The following is a 21,101-nucleotide window of genomic DNA, read 5'->3' on the forward strand; positions in this document are numbered from 1 at the left end:
GGGGGGGGGGGGGGCGGTGTCTTGCAACCATGCCGGTCGTGATCCTCCGGCTGTCGCTTTGTCTCTTTAAGTAGTTGATGAAAGCGAGTGCATGGCAGGGACTTGCTCTTCAAAGCCAGTCTTGCTCAGGAGCTTGTGGTGCTCTATTCCTTGGGGTTGGATTTGACGCCATTCATATGTTCTTGGGACTACTTCATCTATCCAGCCGGGCTCCTCGAGGTATCTGTGGCTATCTCATACCACCACCGTCGAAGTGTGTGAGGTGAGTCTCAATACCTATGCACTGTAGTCCTGTACACGCTGCATACCTTGTCAGCATGTTCAAGGGACTCGTAATGTATTGCCGTCAGCAATCAGTAAGTGCACCTGCGTCAGGACGATTCGATTCACTTGACACTCTCACACCATTACATATGAGTATATGGCTGATTGGTGCTGGGCAGCGTATCTGGGCAATGGCGTGGCGAGATATGGTCTAGATTGTCTTGGAAGACAAGTCCAGCATTAGTCCATGTTTTCCGGCCGCGGACTCGGCCGCAGGTTAGAAGGGGCCTAGATTTTCCGTTCAGGCACAGAAAAAGTTGCCCCAGAGATTGTTTCTCATATTGAGCTGTGACTGTTCATTCCAGACTCTTGCCTAGACGCATGGCAGTACACTGGTGTTGCATGCCATGGCAGACTATGCTATGGCGAGGTCAGAGGGGGAGCACTCTCAGCATCCTCTGCTTTGTACCTCGATGTCTCTTTTGTTGAGTACCAGAACCTAACCTGGCTTGCAGCGAACAACAAACCGTACCACGCGCACCTAGACGACACCCGTACGCAATCAAGAACAATATGCCACTCACGTCATGCAATGACAAGGTAACGAAAAGGTAACGAAGATATAGGGCGGATATCATTACTTTTACTAAACTTCCTGGCCCGTGCCGTTACACATCTCCGACACAGTGGCTTGGAACCGGCAACAGGTAGACGCAGCAAAGAAAACATTACAATCCTCCACGCAGGTTTAGCAAAGAGCAAGTTGAGGAGAGAAAAAAAAACCACATTTAGATGGACGGCTTGGGAGCCTCAATCTCCTTGAGAATGTCCTTCTCGAGCGACTCGGGCTTGGTCGTGCTCGCCCAGCGGCCCTTGACCTTGCCGTCCCTGCCAATCAGGAACTTTTCAAAGTTCCACTTGACGCGCTTGAGGCCCATGATGCCGGGCATCTCCTCCTTGAGCCACTTGAAGAGCGGGTCGGCGTTGTCGCCGTTGACGTCGACCTTCTTCATGATGGGGAAGGTGACGCCGTAGTTGACCTGGCAAAAGTTTTGAATGTCGTCGTCGGTGCCGGGCTCCTGGCCGCCAAACTGGTTGCAGGGGAAGCCGAGGATGGTAAAGTCCTCGGGGTGCTTCTCGGTGATCTTCTTGTACAGGGCCTCGAGGCCGGCGTACTGCGGCGTGAAGCCGCACTTGGAGGCCGTGTTGACTACCAGGACGACCTTGCCCTTGTAGTCGGCCAGAGGGGTCTCCTCGCCCTTCTCTGCAGCCGCGGGTGTTAGCTGCGACTCGCGCCACGTGACGAATGTGGAATGTGGCCGGCGCGAGGAGGGAGCGGCACGGCGACCGGCGGGTCTTGGCGACGCCGGGAGGTGGCGGCTTGCCAGAGCACCGCCGGCCATGACCGTCATTTGGGATCGGACATGTCGGCGCAAGTACACTGGTCTAGCGACGAGAGCACGATAGGGCCGCATTTTCCCGACGGGTAATTTTGGTGCAAGCAAGAAGAGAATGGAGTTGGGGTGGTCAGGTGTTTTTTTTGACAAGGGGAAAAGTTGTATCGGCAGTGAGGAAAAGTGAGTTTGGGACAGGGAGAATCATCAAATCAATCACATGTCAGGGGGGAGAAATCGAGTTTTTCAAAACCACATACTGTTGAGGGGCTTGAAGTCGTAGATTGTCGTAGCGGAAGCCATGGCGATTGATTATCTTGTCAGAAAAAGACGATTGAAGTGCTGTGCTTGTCGTCCGATGACTGTCAGTAGCTTGATGAGAGGAGCAAATATCGACAGCCCAGACGAGTACACTACCACCAGGTCTACCGTAGATACAAATATTAAAAGGGGCCCCGCCGAGGGTGGGGTTGTTAAAGCTTACCTTGAATGATTCCGTACTAGCTCGAGGTTGTCGTATTTTACACGACGATCTAGAAGCCGACAAGACTATTTTGCTAGAAACAAAAAGAGGATATAGCTACGTTAAGGTTTGTTCTCAGAAGAAGTCTTTCTGATTTGGATTTATACAGTAAGACAGCCAAGAGGTCTAGTCCATCAGAGTTTCATGTGAGTCTGTTCTAATGCCCGATTGTTCAACACCAAAGCCTAAATACTTGGGGTGCTTGGTCGGTCTTTCACGATTTCCGGCCTGCGATCAGACCAAACCAAGCTCGCTCACCCTGAGACCTCGGCAAAGGTCCGTTCCGGAGGGGCCGCTAGGTAAGAAGCTTCGGGACCCTTCCATGCTGAAGGTCGGGTTGTCCAATGGAACAGCAAGATTCAATCCAATGGAGCGGTCTATGAGAGCTTGATTTGTAAGTATCGATCGATTGTCGGCTATCGTTTTTTTTACTTGTTGCCGTTGCTGTTATTGTTTTAACCGCAATTTAGTTTAATTCTGTCCGTTCGTCAGCCTGCCGTTATTGACGCGAACGAGATTCTGGGTTGGAATTAGAATTATCTGCTAATTATTATGCCAACACTAAAAGTCTACCATAGTAGAAAGTAGAGCCGGACCCTACCTGCTGCTAATGCGTCTGAATTCCCCGCTTAAATTACTACCTTTGGAAGCCATTGGCTAGGTACCTACCTGGTTTTGACAATGCCTCTAACCCCTCTCTCAATCCTTCTTGCCCCTCATGCGGCAAGAAAAACGGTCAGGTTATCGACCGACCGAGAATTCCACATAAATAACAAGCCTACCTTGGTTACTGCAAACTTAAGAGACAGTCCTGTGACTGCAACTCGTACACATTGGACAATAAAGATGAGTGCTCTTGCTACCCGTTGGATTTGCTTGTTTACATTGAATTGATTCCTGAGCCTGGAAAGCAGGGAGCAATATACCAGAGCACGTGATGGAATGTATAGTCACGTGTGTTGGAGCGACGCGCGATGGGGTTTGAGTTGAGTGACCGCGTCGCGATTTGGAGGTCGGGGTCCCACGAGCAGGGTTATCATTCGTCCCTCGATTGTTTGCTCGCTCACTAGCGGTTCAAGCCGTCAACTCGTTTGTGCAAATTTGCTTTCGCCGCTCTCTGTTAATTTTACTTTCGATCGTTAATATTCATTTTATAGAAGTGACCACTATCTGAATCAAGTTTGGGTACATCAAATTCCACAGCCACCAGAGTTGCTTTGCTATCTGACCGACAGTAGTGAAACTGGTTCTGCCGGCGCATTCGGTCAAAGTCACGCATACGGCGGCCGAGTCTTACTAAGTTCAGACCATAACCCGAACCGGTCAGGACCTCCACGTCCCGGCCGGGTCGGCCACCCCAATGCACACATGGACAGCAAACCTAGACACATCGTCATCATCGGTTCGTTCGCACTTTTTCTTGTGTCTCCAATGCTTGACTGATGCACTAGCGAATTCATACCGCTTTCGCTGCTTTCGTCCCCACTGTTGAGGACTCATCACGTCCACTCCCGCTCTTCCTAGTCAGGTGACCAGGTGTTACTGATTTGTTCATATGTCTTGGACTCTTATGCTCGTCTATCGTTCATGACTTGGACTGCAGCCGGCTGACAACCTTGACAGGTGGCGGCGTGATCGGTTGCACCACTGCGTACTTCTTGACACGCCACGAGAAGTACGACCCGGCCATCCACAAGATCACCATCATAGAAGCCGCCGGTATCGCCTCCGGCGCTTCGGGAAAGGCCGGTGGTCTCCTTGGCTTGTGGGCCAACAGGGCCGTGGAAACCGTGCCTCTGTCCTTCAAACTTCATGAAAAACTGGCCAACGAGCATGACGGCGAGGAGAGGTGGGGTTACCGCAAGCTGCAAGGCTGCGGCACCATCGACACAAAGTTGAAAGTGGACGACTTGCCTGACAAGGAGAGAGCCGCATTCCCAAAGTCTTCAGCTAAGACGAAGGGTGCAAAGAGACAGAAGCTCAACCAAGCTTCCCGAACTCCTCCTCAAACTCCCGATAAATCGCCACAGACGCCCGCCTTTAGACTGTTGGCATCTGAGAAGCCATCACTGCCAGATCCAGGTGCTCCAGGAGAAACACTGCAAGGAACAAATCCTAACCATGCTGCAGAGACCCAGTTAGCATCACCAATAGAACAGGCCCTGGAGCTACCTGGCCTGCCGAAGGATTCATCAGAACCGCAGAGTGAACATCCAGACACTGCGCTAAATATTAGACCAACTGAAGACACTTGTGTTCGGCCCCAGAGAGAACTTGCTGCTTGTATCACAGGAACCTCGACCAGGTGGAAATCCCACACCATCTTGCCCAATGGAGACTACTTCATCGGTGACACGGCTATTGCATCAAACAAAATCAGTGAGGGCCATTTTCCAAAACAATCCTTGGAGAGCCAGACTGGCGGACTTGAAGACACCTTGCAACATGACAGCATCATGAACAATGGAGAGGTTTTGTCCAGTGAAGACAAGGCTATAAATTCAAAGGTTACTCCGTTAGCGATGACTTCAGAACCTCAGGCTGATCTCAATGGCGATGACTTGCCCGAAAGACGCGAAAAACGAGTCAACTGTCTCCAGCCCAAGAAAGAAGACAAGTATAAAACTGTACTGGATCAAATCGGTGATCAACTTCCGATTGCCAACCCTGCAACGGCTCGTGAGCTAAGATCGACGCGGTCGGTGAGCTCCAGGCAGAACTCGGCTACTCTTCACGGCAGTGATACCGCTCCAGCAACCAAAACCGCCATCACCAATGGCAACGCCAATCCTCCAAGGCGATCAGGGAGGCAGAGAACAGGAACTGATAAGCCTTTGAAGAAGCCCTCGACCGGAAACGGGGGCGCCACTAACAATGTCCCACCCAAACCCGCGAGCATTACCCCGACTGTCGAATCAGTCAAGCAAGCCGTTCCTGTCAAGGGGCGGGGTAGAGGTGGTCGCAAGGATCGTACTGGGAAGTTCCCCAATAGCTGTGTGTTCCCGCCCGACCTTACATGGATCAACCAAGACCTTGTCTCATCATACAAGAAGCAGGGCGCAGGCGACAGTAATGATACAGCCCAAGTCCACCCATATCATTTCACGCATTGCATGGCCAAGCTGGCGGAGGGACGGGGCGTATGCATTCGTCAGGGAGTCATGGTAACAGCAATTGACTATGATCACGGCAAGGGTGTGCATGGTGTGGAAATTCTTGAGCGCAATTCGAACCGGCGGTCTACGTTGGGTGACGATGTGACGGACGTAATGGTGGCTGCCGGCTCATGGACGTCGACGCTCCTCCCCAAGACGGAGATTGGCGGCGTCCGGGCCCACAGCGTCGTCTGGGAGGTGGACGTCACGCCGCATGCCGTCTTTACAAATATCAACCTTCCGAGGGGCTATATCCCAAGCCATCGCCTGAGCAGGGGCGAAGTTGTCAAAGCATCCAAGAAGCTGGTCTCGTCTGATCCAGAAGCATACGCGAGGCCGTTCAAGGAGGTGTATGCCTGTGGTAAGTCAGCCCCCCCCCCCCCCCCCCCCCCAATCCTCAAGACATTCATGATCTTGTTGAACCCTACGAACCTTTTTTGTTTTCCCTTCAAAAGGAAGATGCATTATCTCACATAAAACGAATCCCCCCTTGAATAGGAGCTGTAGACCACGAAGTCGAACTTCCGCCCACGGCTGATCTCGTGATGGTCGACGAGCGGCACTGCGACGACATCATTACATGGCTAAGTCTCGTCTCGCCCGTTCTCGCCGACGCGGCCGTCAAGCACAAGCAGGCGTGCTACATGCCGCTGCGAGAGGGCGGAGACGAGGAGCCCATGTTTGGACGAACGTTGACGCCGGGACTCTGGCTTGCCGCCGGCCACAGCTGCTGGGGCATACAGAACGCGCCGGCCTGCGGTCTGCTGATGGCCGAGATGCTGATGGACGGAAAGACCTCGAGCCTTGACGAGAACGTGATTGCTGCATATGATCCGCGGCGGTTCGGTGTATGACCTTGTTCTGAATGTTCTTTCAGTTTTGTTTTCACTCTCTTGACTGGACGGTAATGCCGCTAGTGTTGCATCGGGGTGGATTGTACAAGTAAAGGGCGAAAAAAAGGGAAGGGACTGGTCGACAGTCGATTTTCATGATAAAATAGCTGCTTTGCACCTTGATGATAGGGTGTTCTCAAAGGAGTATGATTAGATAATGTAGTTTAATACAGCCAATTGCGCCTTGACACGGTTGGCTGCATTCGGAAGTCTGAAAGCAGCACTACTTGATGATCTCACATGGATACTTGTTAAGGTAGGTATGTAGCATCCTATTTACGTCAAGTAAATTTTAGGGGGTAGTCGTCATGAAAATTTAGATTTATTCGTAATGTGCCCCATCTAACATGTGCGCCTCAATTAGTAAACTATATATCTATACCTTTCCGCCCCATCTACAACGTCTTCTCAATGTCCATAATCTCCCTGACGCCCTCCTCAATGGCCGAGACCTTGGCGGCGTCCAGCCTCTTGAGCGGCCTCCTGGGGTAGCCACCGTAGCCGTAGTAGCTCTGGATGGCCTGCTTGGTGCCGGCGATGGCGGCCTTTGTCAGGACCCAGTCGCCCTTGCTCAGGACCTTTTGCAGCTCGATGGCCTCGTCCCGCTTGCCCTCGGCCCAGAGGTTCCAGACCTTGACGCAGACCTTGGGCATGACGTTGGCGCCGCCGGCGATGATGCCGCTGCCGCCGCTGGCCAGGGTCTGCACGGTAAAGTCGCAGATGCCGCCAAAGGCCATGTAGCCGGAGCCCTCGGCGAAGGGCGTCTTGGCCTTGGTGGCGGTGGCGACGCGGGTCAGCTTGCCGGTGCTGCCGCAGGTGAACTTTGTGCCGACGATGTTGGGGTGCTCGGCCAGCTTGATGATGAGGTCCGAGTCCATGTCGACGCCGGCCACTGCGCCCGGGTAGTTGTACAGCACGATGGGGATGGGGCTCGAGTCGGCCACGGCGTGGAAGTAGCTCGAGATGGCCTCGTCGTCCATGAAGCCGCGGTAGTAGCTGGGAGGGAGGAGGAGGACCGCGTCGGCGCCCACGTCGGCGCAGGCCCGGCACAGCTCGATCGTGCCCTTGACCGAGCCCTCGGTGGCGCCGACGATGATGGGCACAGCGGGGAAGCCGGCGGCGTCGAGGGCCTCGCGCGTCGCCCGGGTCACGGCCACCTTTTCCTCGCGCGTGCAGTGCACCGCCTCGCCGTTGGAGCCCATGGTGACTAGCCCGGCCAGCCCGGCGCGGGCCAGGCGCTCCGCGTGCTTCTTGATGGTGGGGATGTCGAGCTCCTCAGTCTCCGGGTCGAAGAACGTCATGGTTGGGGCGTAAATGCCGCAGGGCAGGGCGCGGCGGCTGCCGGCGTTGCCGTTTGTTGAGCTCATGGCTTTTGTTCTTGGATGTGATGTGTGTGTGGAGGCTGGAAGAGGGTGATGTTGATATGGAGCTCTGTTGATTATGTACTTGGGTAGATTTGGACTATAGTAGACAGCAAGGAGGATAGGATCAAAGGGGGAAGAGAAATAGACAGACGCGAGAAAAGAAAGAAAAAGTAAAGAGCTTATAATCCCCCAAACGCGAAGAAGGGGCCCGCAGTTCGAGGAACGTGGCGGGGTGTGACGGGGTCTGCTGAGATGACATGGAGAATACCCGTCGGTTACCCCAGGCACTAAATCAAGGCCGAGGACTGGATTTCGAGACGGAGAGGCCGAAATCTTGCCGGGAGCTTAAAATGTCATTTTTGTTCCCCATTGTTGTATTTATTTTGAGTGGTGCCCTGCCAACCAGCGTTGCTCTTTCGAAAATAAGATTTCAAAAGCTGCCGGAAATGACAAAGGATACTGCGTCATGAGAGTAGCAGTAGTACTTGAAAGTATATGCAGTTCGGGAGAGGTACATCCCCGAGGTTTAAAAGGCCCCGCGTTGTTTGGACCAGATAAAGCAAGCATTGGGCCTGTACCTTGGACTGCCGGTAAATGGATATCCTAGGCTTAAAACCTGTCTGGGATTAGTTGTTGTTAGGTAAGACTTTCTTTGTGAGTTCACATCAATTCATTCTTGAGCTTGTAATGTTTGCGGTGGTTGTGTTGAAGCTGAAATAGTCAATGAGAGTGATATGAATGTCTATCATAGGTTCGTTACACGGCATGAAACAGAAAAAAAAAAACCGATGCTGTGTAAAAGTACAACCTGCAGGAATGTGTTAATCTGATTGAGAGCATTAGCCAAGCGGTACCGGAGTAGAAAGAATCCAAGTACGGTACAATCCCGGGAATATCGGCAGAAACAGTCATGGCAGGCAGGCGGTCAATGGGAAAACGACGGGGGATCTATTATCCACCAATGACCACCCTGTTGGCTACTTCTTCATCACTAAACTTGGGGGAGGGGCACCCTACAATATGGGGAATCTCGGGGTACAGCTCGGTTGGAAAAAGAAAAAAAAAGACCTGAAAAACACAAATGACTTCGAACTTCGTACATCCATCACTCGATCAGGCGGAATAATTATACCACACGAATCCCGTCATCACATCATAACGAACCAATCCCATTTGCAATATAGCAATAGCCAATTGAACTGAAGCCGCGACAAGATGCGGCGGCATTTTGTCGGGTTCAACTTTCCGTAGTTGTCCACCTCAAGAGCTTTGTGGGTGGGTGCCTGTCGAGCTCGACTCAATTCAGTAATTGAGAGTCTCCAAATTTCCCCGCGCTTCCCCCTCCAAAATTTGCTTGGTTCTCCACTGGTTATTTGTTGTTCGAGGCTAGACCAGGCAGACTGGATAAAGGCTGAGCTCAACTTCTGTAATATTATATACGCCTGGATGCCCCGATGGTCTGAGCAGTAGTTTTGCCTGACCCTTCTCTGCCCTTCTTCCCACGTTGTTCTGCGCCCTTGTACATACACGATCCCTCATACGACCTTGGTTCCTGTAGATAATACCGAGGGCCACGACTAATCTGGGCTGCTCTTCACAACTCACAATATATATCACCCGTTTCTCTTGCTGTGACAGCCCGTGTCTGTTGTAAACATGGCGAACGCAGGACCTCTCAATGTGCTAATGGTAAGCCTTCCCCCCTTGGCTTGTTAGTTTCTATGCTTGAACTGACATAATCCTACACAGGTGGGCACCGGCGAGTACACCACTGGTTTTGTTGGTGGTGGCGCCTCAGGATCGGACAAGAAGGTCGGCGTTGTAGGCCTCTCCATGTTTGACTTGCGCAGGCGAGGCAAGGTTGGCAAACTGGGCATGGTGGGAGTTAACGGAAAGAAGTTTGGTGCTATTCGTAAGTCCTGGACCCGAGAACACGTGGGAGGTGTGGACAATATCAAGCTAATGCTGTGTTAACCTCACAACAGGTGAGCACCTTCACAAGAATATTCAGCAGGTCTACAACAACTTGGACACCTCTTTTGACTCATATCCTGCCAACGACGCCGTGGACCCGGATGCGTACAAGGCAGCCATTGATGCACTCTCGCCTGGAGATGCCATCACCATCTTCACCCCTGACACCACTCACTACCCGATCGCCATGTACGCTGTTGAGAGGGGTATCCACGTAATGTTGACCAAGCCCGCAGTCAAGCTTCTGTCTCACCACCAAGAACTGCTCGAGGCTGCCCGCAAGAAGGGCGTCTACGTCTACGTTGAGCACCACAAGCGGTACGACCCGGCCTACGCCGATGCCCGGTTCAAGTCACAGAAGCTCGGCGCTTTCAACTACTTCTACAGCTACATGTCGCAGCCCAAGTCTCAACTCGAGACCTTCAAGGCCTGGGCCGGTGTAGACTCGGACATTTCCTACTACCTCAACAGCCACCACATTGACATTTGCGACTCGATGGCCTCACCGCTGGGCTATGTCCCCGTCAAGGTGTCGGCCTCTGCCTCCAAGGGCGTCGCGACCAGCCTGGGCTGCAACGAGGCGACCGAGGACACCATCACGGTCCTGGTGCACTGGGAGAACAAGGAGACCAAGGGCCACGCGACGGGCGTGTACACGGCGTCGTGGACGGCGCCGCAGCGCGCGGGCGTGCACTCGAACCAGTACTTTCACTACCTGGCCAAGGACGGCGAGATCCGCATCGACCAGGCCAAGCGCGGCTACGACGTCGCCGACGACAACGTCGGGCAGCTCATGTGGTACAACCCCTTCTACATGAAGTACGCCCCCGACGAGGACGGCAACTTTGCCGGTCAGTCGGGCTACGGTTACATCTCGATGGAGAAGTTTGTCGACGGCTGCCGCGCCATCAACGCCGGCTCGCTCAAGCCCGAGGACCTCGACGCAAAGGGACTGCCGACGCTCAAGAACACCATTGCTACGACTGCGATTCTCGAGGCTGGCCGGAGGGCTATCGATGAGAACCGCGAGGTTATGATTGAGATAAAGGATGGTGTTTGGTCGCTGGTTTAGGGCCTGCAGGCAAAATCGGATTCTTTATACTCTAGCGACTTGGTCAGCTTGCTTATCAGCATTGTCTAATACAAATATATGATATGATGCTCATGGTAGCCAAGCCTCTGCCTGTATACTTTCCTGCATTCCTTTTGCTTGCATAATTATCTCGCGCATCCTGCTTACAGTACTTTTAAAGTTAAGTTCCGAAGATGGCGAGGTCGTGAGTTTGGCTTCCCAGGCAGGATATAAGTTGAGTTCCTACTTGTTTCAGTACGGGGTGGACCATATGAAGCCACAGTACCATGGTGCTGAAACAAAGCGGTCGTCACTTATTCTTTTCAGAACGACAAGAGTTGATGTGTGTGATTTAAAGTAGCTTGGCAACTTTGACCCTGCCAATTAGATCAGATCAGATAATCTCCAAAATATGCGGGAAGCCCGGAAGCACCATTTGTAAATGTCAAAGCTTAGACTGGTGGCTTGCCGTGTTCATGCACGCGAAAATAGAGCGAAAGGCCGAGGATTGCAAATCGGTTTCTTGTTACTTTGTCACAATCGTGTCGTCAGTCCCGTTTGTCTCCATCAGCCCTACCTAAAATGTACCCCGCAAAGCCACTAACTAACTGGTTTTCGAATGAGCTAACCATGAACACACGGTATTGTATTCGACTCCATCTTGCTTATTACTAATAGTCTCCGGTAATAAGCGAGCGCATGTCATCTCGGCGCTCAAGTTTGGATAAACCCGAAACTCATCATCCTATAAAACAATAGGATCGTCATATGTCACGAAAAGAAAAGCATAACAAATTGGCACTAGATTCTGCAGAGGACATGAAAAACACTCAGTTGGATACAAATATCCCCGTCAACCGATGATTTCTCGAGGTTGGCTGTCCACAGTCAAGCTGTACACGCGAAATCTACCAAAATATCACAGCACAAGCTGTCCATCCTTGACGTCACATGTGATCACGCGAAGGGCGAGCACAATGGCGACTCCGAACCGCATTCACATCGCCCCTGAAAATACGGGCCTCCTAAAAGTCTCGCAGAATGCAGATGCTGCCAAGACTGTGACTGAGCTCCTCCAGAAGGACCTTGAGGTTCGACATGCCAACCAAGACATGGCGAGATGGACTTGACTGACCATATACACAGGAGCATCATGTCTTCTTCAACAAAGAAGGCTTTCACAACCATGTAAAGTGCCTATAGTGTCCTAAACATAAAAATGGCAAAATCCATCAACAGACTACTGACCAAGAAACCTCCCCGAAAAAGATTGTCCACCACCTTCTCTCCCTATACGGAACATCCGCAGGCCCTTCATCCCTGAAAAAGGCATGGGAAGGCAACACCTCGTACCAGCGGCCGGTGCAGCCCACGCACGCCAGCGCCACTCCGGCCCAGCTGGCCGACTGGGCCACGGCAAAGCAGTACCTGTGCAAGGAGCAGTACTACCCGGACTTCCTGGCCTTCTTCCAGCGCGAGATCGAGACGTCGAGCGTGGCGGACGTGCTGAACCGGTACGTGTTCAACGAGGGCGACGAGCGGGCCGACGACATGCTCATCCGCCTGTTTGGCGGCTTCGTGCACCCGCTCATCCAGCTCATGTACGGCATCGAGTGGAACCAGCCCGTCATCGTCGCCGAGGGCCTGGCCCAGGCCTGCGTGCACAGGGACGACCTGCGCGCGTTCATGCTCGGAGCCGAAAAGCTCTCGAGGGAACAGCAGAAGCAGGGCGGCGACGACGACAAAATGGGCTCCATCTTGTCCCTGTACGAGGCCATCCCGCGCGATGAAAAGATCAGCTCGGCCGCCCGAGAAGAAGACGCCAACAAGATGCGCGACGGCGTCTTGAGCCGCGCCGGCGATGAGATGGCCGCCCTGGCCGCGCGGGTCCGCGTCAGGCCCGAGGAGCTGCACGAGCGCACCGTCGAGATGTTCAACGCCGCCGTCTACGTGGCTGCGAGCGCGGCTGTCGCAAGGCCTGTGAAGCATGCCAAGTTTGATTTCTTCCTCATGTAAGTCATACCCGTCGTGATGGGGGATAAAAATACCCTGGCGAGAGACACTCCTCTGAACAATGCGCACGAAACTAACAAAACAGACACCACGTCAACGTCTCCCCGATCCTGCTCTCCATCAACGCCGCGTCCTGGATCCCCACCGCCGCCAAGGTCCGGCTGCTCGAGTGGAAGATAAGGATCGACCTGGTCCAGTACGCCGCGCGCGCCGTGCCGCCCCTGTCGCTGGAGCGGATCGCGGCCTACCAGCCCAAGCCCAAGGACGACAGATTCAACACTGCTGCCGCGGCGGGTAGCAGCAGCAATGTGGGCGACCTCGTGAGTCGGCTGCACGACCTTGACGATGACGGCCACGCCATCAAGCTCGTCCGCGCGGCGGCAATCTGCCAGCAGGTTTCGGAGCCTCTGGAGGATAAGCTGGGAGACCGGCTACCGCTGAGGGGCAAGGAGATTTGGAACAAGGTTCACCACCTGATTGTCGATGCCGCCGAGGGTCCTGGTCCGCGGTGGGTGAGAACTACCGGGCTGGAGTCGGCTTGGAAGGTGCGTACGAATGACTATATCTTTTTTTTTGGTGCTGTCAGCAAGACCTCTCGCGAAAACTCTAACTAACAGGTTTGTCACCACTACTTTAGGATGTTCCGGATGCGCCCAAATTGTAGTTATGACTTGTCAAACCCTTTTGACGAACCTAAAAGATGCATGGCAGCGTGTGTTCTTTTTGTTGATACCTTGTACAATATTTTTATTCCCACGTTAAAACAAGTAGCCTACCATCAACTCCTCTAATCCAGACCAATCCAGCCATCTTCATCAGATGACTCGTCTTCTTGAGCCATGTTTGCGTCCATCAGCGCCGCATTTGCGCCTTTTGCTGGAAGAGGCTTGAGTATGTCATCTATACTCGTCCCTTCGATGGCCTTGGGCTTATTCTCAGCCTGACCGAGCAGATAGTCCACCATGTAGACGTTCTCGTCAGCCAACCTCCTAATCTCATCCCTCATCCTAGCAATCGCCCTCGCAACAACCCTAAGCTCCACGTCTACCTTGGCCCGGTTCGCCGCGAGCCACTTGCCGTGCTTGTCAACCAGTGCCTTGATCCACAACAGACAGAACTCAATATGCGGGCTCTCTTCAGTCTGTGCTGCTACGAAGCGTAGCAGTCGCGCAACATAGACTGGTGGGAACTGCTCAACAACAAGCGGTATATCTCTGTGGGGAATGGCCTGATACACACGCTTGATCAAACCCGCCTCGTTCAGTCGGAATGCCATGACCAGCGCCTTGAGGTAGTCTTTCTCGTTTTCCAGTACGGCCAGGGTTGAGGCGGGCGTGATCTCCATGTTCAGGTCAAAGGGGTCAAACTGCACGGTATGGTCCAAGCTATAGATGAGCAGGCCTTCTGTCGAGGCTGCGCAAAACGCTGCTCCATCAGGGGCAAAAGATACGCCCGAGACTTTGACCTCTGCATGTGTTGTGCGCGCAGACGGGTCTCCTCCACGTTTCGAACCGGGGAGAGACCTGTTGACGCGGTCTTCCCTATCCGAAGCGTCATGGTCGTCCAAAAGCTCTTGCGGCCCAGCTTCCGTCAGCTGCTTGCTGTTCAGGAACTCCTGTGTGCCCGAAAGTGACAAGTTCACGCTGACGGTGAACTTCTTCAGCAGAACCATGGTGGTGGTCGAGTACAGACACATGTACTTGCTGTTTCCACCGGCAATAAGGCAGCTACCGTCCATACTGTACTGAATGGTGTGGAATGCCTTGGTCCCTCCTGCATTTGCCGCGGTCCGCCTGTCTGTGATTTTGCGTCCACCAGAAACATCGCGCCGCCCATCAACGCCAGAAACTTGCTGTGCCTCCGTCACGGACCAAAAGCTGATTTGTCCATCAAGCGTAGAAACGGCCAGTTGGGAAGAATCAGGTCGTACCGCCACCGAAAGAACATCTGCTTGCAACTGAAGCGGCTCGCTAGTTTGTGTCCTGTTGAAGACGCTCCAGATCCTCGCTGTCTTGTCCCAACTTCCACTGACCAACAACCCACCATCTGGCGCAAATGCGACGGCAGAAACAGGGCCTTCGTGACCAGATAATTGGTCCAAGAGCTGTCCGGTCTGCACAGACCAGATGTGGACGTCAAACGAATCCAGAGATCCAGCAGCAACAACTTCTCCACTGGGGTCCACAGCCATACAAGAGAAAGATAGCCTCGTCGGCGCTGTAAAAGTCCGGAAGTTTCGATATCTGATCAAGTCCCAAGCTCGTATTGAGCCATCCAAACTCGCAGTAAATAGGACGTTCCCCTTCTTCGCGAATTGACAAGCAGTAACGCCGGATGTGTGCTCCGTGAAGGTCACAATGCAGAAGCCCGACTCGATATCCCATACTTTGAGCTTGCCGTCGTCGGCCGCCGTGACGATTCGCTTACCGTCGGGCGAATAAGCGAGCGCGTTCATAGAGTCGAAGTGTCCCTGTTGTTTGAGAATGTATGACTCTGATTGCCATTCCCACACTAGAAGCTGTCCCAGTTTTGATGCACCAAACGCCAGCCATTCACCGCTCTTGTTGATGCTGACGAAGTCGATGCCGTTTTGTGATATGCTCAGAGTATGGATCAAGTTAAAGTCCGGCATCTCATACAGTCCGAAGATACCGTTCGAGAAGCCTGCCACAAGAAGGTTCGACTCGGCATGGAAAGCGGCGCATTTCAAGCTAGCATTGTTTTGCATGAAATAGTGCCGCTTCACTATCCTCCACCGCAGGTCGGACTCATCCGCACCGTCCATATCGTCGTCCTCCTTGTCCTGCGGACCGACGTACTGCCAATCGAAAACGGCACCATCTTTGCTGACCGTGTAAATGGTCTCTTGGTCCATTGAGAACCAAGCGCCGACGACGCCCTGCCGATGGCCCGAGAGGACTGTTGGTGTAAATCCCTCTTCTTGATTCAAGCTCCATATCCTGGCTGTGAGGTCCTTTGAAGCACTGAGGAAGAATCTTGAGTCGCGCGACCACTCTATGTGGCGGACTTCGTCAAAATGGGCTGCATGGCTGTGATGTCGCACAAACGGCGCAAATTCTAGTCCGTCGTCCCCCGTGGCGGAATCGGGAGTTTGAGGAACCTGCCAGACCTCTATCCTGCGGCCAATGCCAACTGCAAAGTGGCGGCCAGATGGTGAAAAGGATAGAGCGGTCACGGCTGTTCGGAAAGAAAAGTGGTATATCGAGATGCGTCGAACCACATTGGTGAGAATGGCGTGGCCATCTTCGTCGACCGAGAGCAGCAGGTTACCGCGCGGCGTCAGGTCGAGCCGAACAATGTTCTTTCGATGCGCAAAAGGAAGAGTGTATGATTTGTTGCTAAGAAATATCAGCATTTGCCAAAGAAGAAAGGTCTGAACAGCACTACATACTCGACAAGGTTGAATACGGTCACCCTGTTGCCGACCGGAGAATAAAGATGTGTGCCATCGGGGCTGAAGAGAAGATTGCCCCGGCAGTAGACCGTCCCAAGCAAATTGGAAAACTAGAGTAAGAAGTTAGTAGGGAATAGCCAGGAGTATTATTTTCATAATGCGCACCTTAAAGTCGGTCTTCATCGTCACCTCATTGTGGCAGACTTAATCGCTGCCGCTGGCGCAAAACTTTCTCGAAAATTAGGACCGCAGCGATTCTGCTTCAGGCGCGGCCGACAACTTTTTTGGTGGGGCCGCCTTCCGCTGCCGGCCGCCAGTTGAATTGACATGAAATTTTGGAGGGGTCGGCTGAAACTTGTTCCTCGACCCGACGGACGCTAAGCCAAACATAGGTTAGTCTTAATTGCCGGTACATCTTCATCAGCAGGCTCAGCAAGTGGTGCAGACCTGGGACAGGGGTCGTTCAGGTGAAAAAAGGTTGGGTGGGTTGGTGGGTGGGTGCAAGATGGGCTTGATGGCTCGTGCATCGACCCTTAGGAAATTTGACTTGCCAATCTCCCCTGAATTGAAGTGAATGGTGGAACGGTAACGAACACCCGCAATCCATCCCAACTGTCAACATACGAGTTGAGCATTTCTCCCTGGCATATTCTCAACCCCCAACTGCTCGCTCGACATAAAAAAAGTTTCGCGGGCCTGTCTTGTTTTGCATAGCGTTGGGAAAATTCTCGATTACCTGAAGGACAAACCGTTCACTTAGTCTATTTCACATCACCACACCGGTCTTCGACACCGCTGCCCGCCATGGCTCCCGCTGCGACCGAGAGCGCCTCTCCCATTGGCATTGCCAACTTGCCCAACCAGAGGCACAAGATTGTGGCAAAACGCGGTGCTGCCTTTACTATCATGGTATGCTTCAATCTAGGAGGATTGGATAGTTGCTTGCGGTCATTCCTTTACACGTGCTGATCATGTCTACCCTATCGTAGGTTGCTGGCGAGTCGGGACTGGGCAAGACCACATTCATCAACACTCTGTTCTCCACAACGATCAAGAACTATGCCGATCACAAGCGCCGGCACCAGAAGCAAATCGACAAGACGGTAGAGATCGAGATCACAAAAGCTGAGCTCGAGGAGAAGTTCTTCAAGGGTACATTTTCCCACTTGGCGACTGTATCCAGGAGCATATTTGTACAGTACGCTAACGTTGGCAAACTCCTCCAGTTCGGTTGACGGTTATCGACACTCCGGGTTTCGGCGACTATGTGAACAACAGGGACTCGTGGATGCCCATTATCGAGTTCCTCGACGACCAGCACGAGTCTTACATGCTTCAGGAGCAGCAGCCGCGCCGCCAGGACAAGATCGACCTGCGAGTGCACGCCTGCTTGTACTTCATCCGCCCTACAGGCCACACCCTGAAGCCCCTTGATATCGAGGTCATGAAGCGCCTCTGTTCGAGGGTGAACCTGATTCCCGTTATCGCCAAGGCCGACACCCTCAGCCCGGCAGACCTTGCCAGGTTCAAGCAGCGCGTAAGTGGTTGACACATACGGACATATCAAGATAGTGTGCTAACATCGGTGGTCAACGTGCAGATTCGCGCTGTTATTGATGCGCAGAGCATCAAGATCTACCAGCCACCGGTCGAGGAGGACGATGAGGCTGCTGCCCAGCATGCACGCAGCCTGATGGCCGCCATGCCCTTTGCGGTGATTGGTTCTGAGAAGGACGTCAAGACGGGCGATGGCCGCATCGTCAAGGGTCGCCAGTACTCATGGGGTGTTGCCGAGGTTGAGAACGAGGACCACTGCGACTTCAAGAAGCTCCGCTCCATCCTCATTCGCACTCACATGCTCGATCTCATCCACACAACCGAGGAGTTGCACTACGAGGCCTACCGCGCACAGCAGATGGAGACCCGCAAGTTCGGCGAGGCCAGGCCCCGCAAGCTGGACAACCCCAAGTTCAAGGAGGAGGAGGAGGCGCTGCGCAAGCGCTTCACCGAGCAGGTCAAGATCGAGGAGCAGCGCTTCAGGCAATGGGAGCAGAAGCTCATTGCCGAGCGCGACCGTCTCAACAAGGACCTCGAGCACACCCACGCCACCATCAAGCAGCTCGAGGGCGAGCTCGAGCAAATGCAGGGCAGCGCTGCCCGTTCGCATGGCCGTCGCTAAGCGTTCAGGTCTGTTAAGCTGGATACCCAGCTCTCCTGAGTGCGAACAAGGCCTTGGCAGGATATTATTTGCTGCGTTTTGACAAGGGTCATCCTACCATCTTTTGACCTTCATCCAGCAGCTCTTATAGAATCAGCATTGGGGGTGATTCTGTTGGAGTTGATGGATATGTGGGCAAGTTGATGACAAAACAGGGTTAATTCCTCGGTCCACGATATCACGATTTGGGCTCCTATCTATTTTCATTTGATTTTTGGTTCCTTTCATCCCCATCTTGTTTCTTTCTGAGGCGGCGGGAGCAAAAGAAAGAGAAGAAAAAAGCGTGGCACCGGCGTCAAAAACTGGGGAAGGGCTGCATGCAGCCACTAGCTGCCGCTTGGCACCGAAAACTTCCATTGTTTTGCGTCCGGAATTTGCCTTTCTTTTTCTCCGGTCATTCTCTCATCCCTTAGACTTACTTAGTTGTGATGTAATTCAGCCTCGCAGTTGTGATACCAATATAATCAAAAAAATGGCTGTCTTTGTTTAATGGTAGTTTCGGGTAATTCGTTCGTACCAAGTTGTCGTGTGTGAGGTAAACAGGTCAAACGCACACCTCGCTATCCAAAGTCAACCTCCCTCCTACTATATACTTTGCTATTCTACAACCCAACAATTTCCAGACGGAGTGCAAGTCGCTGGTTAGCAGCGTTGCTCCAACATACTTGGCTCGGCTCGGAATGAGGTTGATTATCTTGATGCCGTGCCAGCAGTCTCCTCTCGACCACTGATGGTATTGTGTGCTCGTTGCCCGTAAAAGTAAATGTGTGTAACTATGCCAATTTGTCCTTCACACAGCGTCCATACTTGCCCTGGTAGCAAGCTGTTCGTTCTTATTCCCAAGCTTCGATATTTGGAGGAATGTGTCAACCCCGTAGCCCTCAAGGCTGTGGAGTTCAAGACTCCCAGCCCAGTATTCGGCGTATACTCTACTCAAAGGCAGGCCTACACCCAATTTCAGATTCGGCGGTCGTGACGACAAAGACGAGAGCGATGACAGGACACTCTGGTCAGTTGTGATCTGCGGGATCGACAGGATGCCGTCATCCTCAGCGCGCACCTCCTGCAGCGTGGCGGCCATCTTGGGCACGTGCTTGAGGTTCTGTAGCAGCCGGTCGCTGTGGGGACCTTTGCTGAACGACCATAGGTAAGGAAGCATGTCTCGCGCGACGCCGCCGCCCTGGTCTGATACGCGGATGATGACATGCTGCGACGACTCACAGATGGTGACCTCGATGGGTGGTGGGGGTTTGCCAGACTTTTGGTGCTGCTCGACAGAGGCGTCAACGCTGTTGCGCAGCAGCTCGCCGATTATGTACTCAAGGTGGCTGAGGATAAAGGGGAAGTTGGCCGACAGGTGGCCAACGACGCGGATCTCAGGCAGCGGGACGTCTTCCCCGTGTGCGGACCGCGCCAAAGAGTGCACGGCCGCGGCGCAGCGGTCGACGACATCGCGGGCAACACACCTGACGAGGACGTTGCCGACAAAGTCCGACGATTCGGCTATAGGGCTGGCCGATCCCAATGTTGCCGCTACCGCCGCGGCTTCTCCGGCTGGCGGCGACCACGGTTGAGTCTGGTTGCGGAAGGACTGTGTGAGGGTCACGTGCTGTTCTGCGATGACGCGGCGAGAGATTCTGGACTGCAAGATGCGGTTCATAAAGCCGTTAAGTTCCTGAGGGTCCATGAGTCCACTACACTCAAGCACACCCATGGCTAGCTTCGGGATAACAGTGAGGTGGGTCTTGAGCATCCCACTGATAACCTCGCAGAAGGAATCGTTGTCGGCTAGCGACTTAACCTCCTTGACCTTGCGGAAGGTGTCGAAGGCGGTCCAGTACATGTTATAGACTTCGGCTATGTGCTGATTCGACACGACCTGGTAAGGCAGCATCTGCATGTCCCGGATGCGGTGGGACAGGCGGGTAGGTAGCTCCGTGCGGACATAGTTGGCCGAGCTGAGCAGACGAGCCTCGTTCAGCGAGCGTCCAAAAAACATGAGCTGGCGGAGGCTGACCGGTCGGGCCTTTTTTGCGACCCAACTGTGTGACGGGGTAGATATCATATTGTCAGTCAAAAATCACAAGGTAATTTTGAGCAGCTGAAGCATGGGCGAGAGGGGGTATATGTTCAGCATTGAAGATGAATTGAGAGGAGCCCTACTCATCAAGTGCAGACATCGGCCTCCATGATGGACCCTGTGAGAGCCGCGCCACGGAGACCTCACCAGGCGACCGGGCGCCGGTGGCCAGCATCGGTCGGGCTCCCGGAGCTAGACCGGAGGTGCTCAAGCCATATTGAGCGAGTCGGGATATTCTCGACATATTGGCGCCGATACGTCGCCGTTTATCATATAAAGGCCAACATTGGCAGAAAGCAAATTACTTAAAAGGAAGGAAAAAGACGGCGCGGACTGCGGGTTTCTGACTTCGTCGTTAGGGCATATTAGCTAGGTCGGTGCTAATTAAGACAGATTGAGTCGATTACGTTGGTACATAGAATGGGATGAGTTGCTCTTGAGAGAAATCGATCTCGAGAGCTGAACTGCCGTGAAGTGAGTCGAAATCCCAAATTGCCCCACAATTGAATGTCTGAGTGTTTTCGTAGTCTTCACCCTTAGGCAGATACTGCGGACCTCGGGCCTTCTCCTCAACTGTATGAAAATTCTTTATTTTTTTAATTTTTTTACAATTTCTTCGAAAGAGACTTCATTTGTTTTACACTATTTCTAGAATTGAAAGAACAAAGCACTCGAACGCATTTTCTGCTTTCCTGGTCTGTTGCTATGATCAATCAATTGTGTACCGCAATAAGGA

General features: G+C 53.1%; 8 protein-coding genes across 8 annotated transcripts; 4 read left to right on the forward strand and 4 right to left on the reverse strand.

Moving 5' to 3' along the window:
- Positions 1 to 819: 819 nt before the first annotated feature.
- MGG_07460 (peroxiredoxin HYR1) lies at positions 820 to 2,399 on the reverse strand. The gene is made up of 3 exons (XM_003711316.1): positions 2,143 to 2,399; positions 1,919 to 2,083; positions 820 to 1,528 (listed from the first exon to the last, which is right to left on the reverse strand). The coding sequence occupies exons 2-3, from the start codon at positions 1,959 to 1,961 to the stop codon at positions 1,053 to 1,055; spliced, it is 519 nt and encodes a 172-aa protein (XP_003711364.1). The 5' UTR covers positions 1,962 to 2,083; positions 2,143 to 2,399; the 3' UTR covers positions 820 to 1,052.
- A 471-nt stretch (positions 2,400 to 2,870) lies between these two features.
- On the forward strand, positions 2,871 to 6,446 carry MGG_07461 (FAD-dependent oxidoreductase). Its single transcript, XM_003711317.1, has 3 exons — positions 2,871 to 3,583; positions 3,805 to 5,697; positions 5,835 to 6,446. The coding sequence occupies exons 1-3, from the start codon at positions 3,550 to 3,552 to the stop codon at positions 6,188 to 6,190; spliced, it is 2,283 nt and encodes a 760-aa protein (XP_003711365.1). The 5' UTR covers positions 2,871 to 3,549; the 3' UTR covers positions 6,191 to 6,446.
- Positions 6,447 to 6,493: 47 nt separating this feature from the next.
- On the reverse strand, positions 6,494 to 8,422 carry MGG_07462 (dihydrodipicolinate synthase). Its single transcript, XM_003711318.1, has one exon. The coding sequence runs from the start codon at positions 7,594 to 7,596 to the stop codon at positions 6,625 to 6,627; it is 972 nt and encodes a 323-aa protein (XP_003711366.1). The 5' UTR covers positions 7,597 to 8,422; the 3' UTR covers positions 6,494 to 6,624.
- A 252-nt stretch (positions 8,423 to 8,674) lies between these two features.
- Positions 8,675 to 10,773, forward strand: MGG_07463 (D-galacturonic acid reductase). Its single transcript, XM_003711319.1, has 3 exons — positions 8,675 to 9,282; positions 9,343 to 9,505; positions 9,579 to 10,773. Exons 1-3 carry the CDS (start codon positions 9,250 to 9,252, stop codon positions 10,637 to 10,639), a joined length of 1,257 nt encoding a protein of 418 aa, XP_003711367.1. The 5' UTR covers positions 8,675 to 9,249; the 3' UTR covers positions 10,640 to 10,773.
- A 561-nt stretch (positions 10,774 to 11,334) lies between these two features.
- On the forward strand, positions 11,335 to 13,461 carry MGG_07464 (uncharacterized protein). The gene is made up of 5 exons (XM_003711320.1): positions 11,335 to 11,730; positions 11,786 to 11,827; positions 11,909 to 12,651; positions 12,738 to 13,197; positions 13,290 to 13,461. The coding sequence occupies exons 1-5, from the start codon at positions 11,500 to 11,502 to the stop codon at positions 13,314 to 13,316; spliced, it is 1,503 nt and encodes a 500-aa protein (XP_003711368.1). The 5' UTR covers positions 11,335 to 11,499; the 3' UTR covers positions 13,317 to 13,461.
- MGG_07465 (periodic tryptophan protein 2) lies at positions 13,311 to 16,338 on the reverse strand. Its single transcript, XM_003711321.1, has 3 exons — positions 16,233 to 16,338; positions 16,065 to 16,177; positions 13,311 to 16,011 (listed from the first exon to the last, which is right to left on the reverse strand). The coding sequence occupies exons 1-3, from the start codon at positions 16,248 to 16,250 to the stop codon at positions 13,440 to 13,442; spliced, it is 2,703 nt and encodes a 900-aa protein (XP_003711369.1). The 5' UTR covers positions 16,251 to 16,338; the 3' UTR covers positions 13,311 to 13,439.
- A 213-nt stretch (positions 16,339 to 16,551) lies between these two features.
- MGG_07466 (cell division control protein 12) lies at positions 16,552 to 18,789 on the forward strand. The gene is made up of 4 exons (XM_003711322.1): positions 16,552 to 16,976; positions 17,057 to 17,219; positions 17,294 to 17,604; positions 17,668 to 18,789. Exons 1-4 carry the CDS (start codon positions 16,872 to 16,874, stop codon positions 18,244 to 18,246), a joined length of 1,158 nt encoding a protein of 385 aa, XP_003711370.1. The 5' UTR covers positions 16,552 to 16,871; the 3' UTR covers positions 18,247 to 18,789.
- Positions 18,694 to 20,890, reverse strand: MGG_07467 (pyruvate dehydrogenase kinase). Its single transcript, XM_003711323.1, has 2 exons — positions 20,449 to 20,890; positions 18,694 to 20,327 (listed from the first exon to the last, which is right to left on the reverse strand). The coding sequence occupies exons 1-2, from the start codon at positions 20,607 to 20,609 to the stop codon at positions 19,076 to 19,078; spliced, it is 1,413 nt and encodes a 470-aa protein (XP_003711371.1). The 5' UTR covers positions 20,610 to 20,890; the 3' UTR covers positions 18,694 to 19,075.
- Between the last annotated feature and the right edge of the window lie 211 nt (positions 20,891 to 21,101).

Source organism: Pyricularia oryzae, chromosome 3, assembly GCF_000002495.2.
Source record: "Pyricularia oryzae 70-15 chromosome 3, whole genome shotgun sequence".
In the NCBI taxonomy this organism is placed as follows: Eukaryota; Fungi; Ascomycota; class Sordariomycetes; order Magnaporthales; family Pyriculariaceae; genus Pyricularia; species Pyricularia oryzae.

Bases quoted from the DNA above. Each gene is read 5' to 3' on its own strand.
- MGG_07460 (XM_003711316.1), bottom strand. From the start codon at position 1,961: ATGGCTTCCGCTACGACAATCTACGACTTCAAGCCCCTCAACA. The intron at 1,529-1,918 runs GTATGTGGTTTT...CCGCGGCTGCAG, and splicing joins CGACTTCAAGCCCCTCAACA to AGAAGGGCGAGGAGACCCCT.
- MGG_07461 (XM_003711317.1), top strand. From the start codon at position 3,550: ATGGACAGCAAACCTAGACACATCGTCATCATCG. The intron at 3,584-3,804 runs GTTCGTTCGCAC...CAACCTTGACAG, and splicing joins TAGACACATCGTCATCATCG to GTGGCGGCGTGATCGGTTGC. The intron at 5,698-5,834 runs GTAAGTCAGCCC...CCCCTTGAATAG, and splicing joins CAAGGAGGTGTATGCCTGTG to GAGCTGTAGACCACGAAGTC.
- MGG_07462 (XM_003711318.1), bottom strand. From the start codon at position 7,596: ATGAGCTCAACAAACGGCAACGCCGGCAGCCGCCGCGCCCTGCCCTGC.
- MGG_07463 (XM_003711319.1), top strand. From the start codon at position 9,250: ATGGCGAACGCAGGACCTCTCAATGTGCTAATG. The intron at 9,283-9,342 runs GTAAGCCTTCCC...AATCCTACACAG, and splicing joins GACCTCTCAATGTGCTAATG to GTGGGCACCGGCGAGTACAC. The intron at 9,506-9,578 runs GTAAGTCCTGGA...ACCTCACAACAG, and splicing joins AAAGAAGTTTGGTGCTATTC to GTGAGCACCTTCACAAGAAT.
- MGG_07464 (XM_003711320.1), top strand. From the start codon at position 11,500: ATGATTTCTCGAGGTTGGCTGTCCACAGTCAAGCTGTACACGCGAAAT. The intron at 11,828-11,908 runs GTAAAGTGCCTA...TCCCCGAAAAAG, and splicing joins AAGAAGGCTTTCACAACCAT to ATTGTCCACCACCTTCTCTC. The intron at 12,652-12,737 runs GTAAGTCATACC...CTAACAAAACAG, and splicing joins AAGTTTGATTTCTTCCTCAT to ACACCACGTCAACGTCTCCC.
- MGG_07465 (XM_003711321.1), bottom strand. The intron at 16,012-16,064 runs GTATGTAGTGCT...GATATTTCTTAG, and splicing joins ACCGTATTCAACCTTGTCGA to CAACAAATCATACACTCTTC.
- MGG_07466 (XM_003711322.1), top strand. From the start codon at position 16,872: ATGGCTCCCGCTGCGACCGAGAGCGCCTCTCCCATTGGCATTGCCAAC. The intron at 16,977-17,056 runs GTATGCTTCAAT...ACCCTATCGTAG, and splicing joins GTGCTGCCTTTACTATCATG to GTTGCTGGCGAGTCGGGACT. The intron at 17,220-17,293 runs GTACATTTTCCC...AAACTCCTCCAG, and splicing joins CGAGGAGAAGTTCTTCAAGG to TTCGGTTGACGGTTATCGAC.
- MGG_07467 (XM_003711323.1), bottom strand. From the start codon at position 20,609: ATGTCGAGAATATCCCGACTCGCTCAATATGGCTTGAGCACCTCCGGT. The intron at 20,328-20,448 runs GTAGGGCTCCTC...CCCGTCACACAG, and splicing joins CCGATGTCTGCACTTGATGA to TTGGGTCGCAAAAAAGGCCC.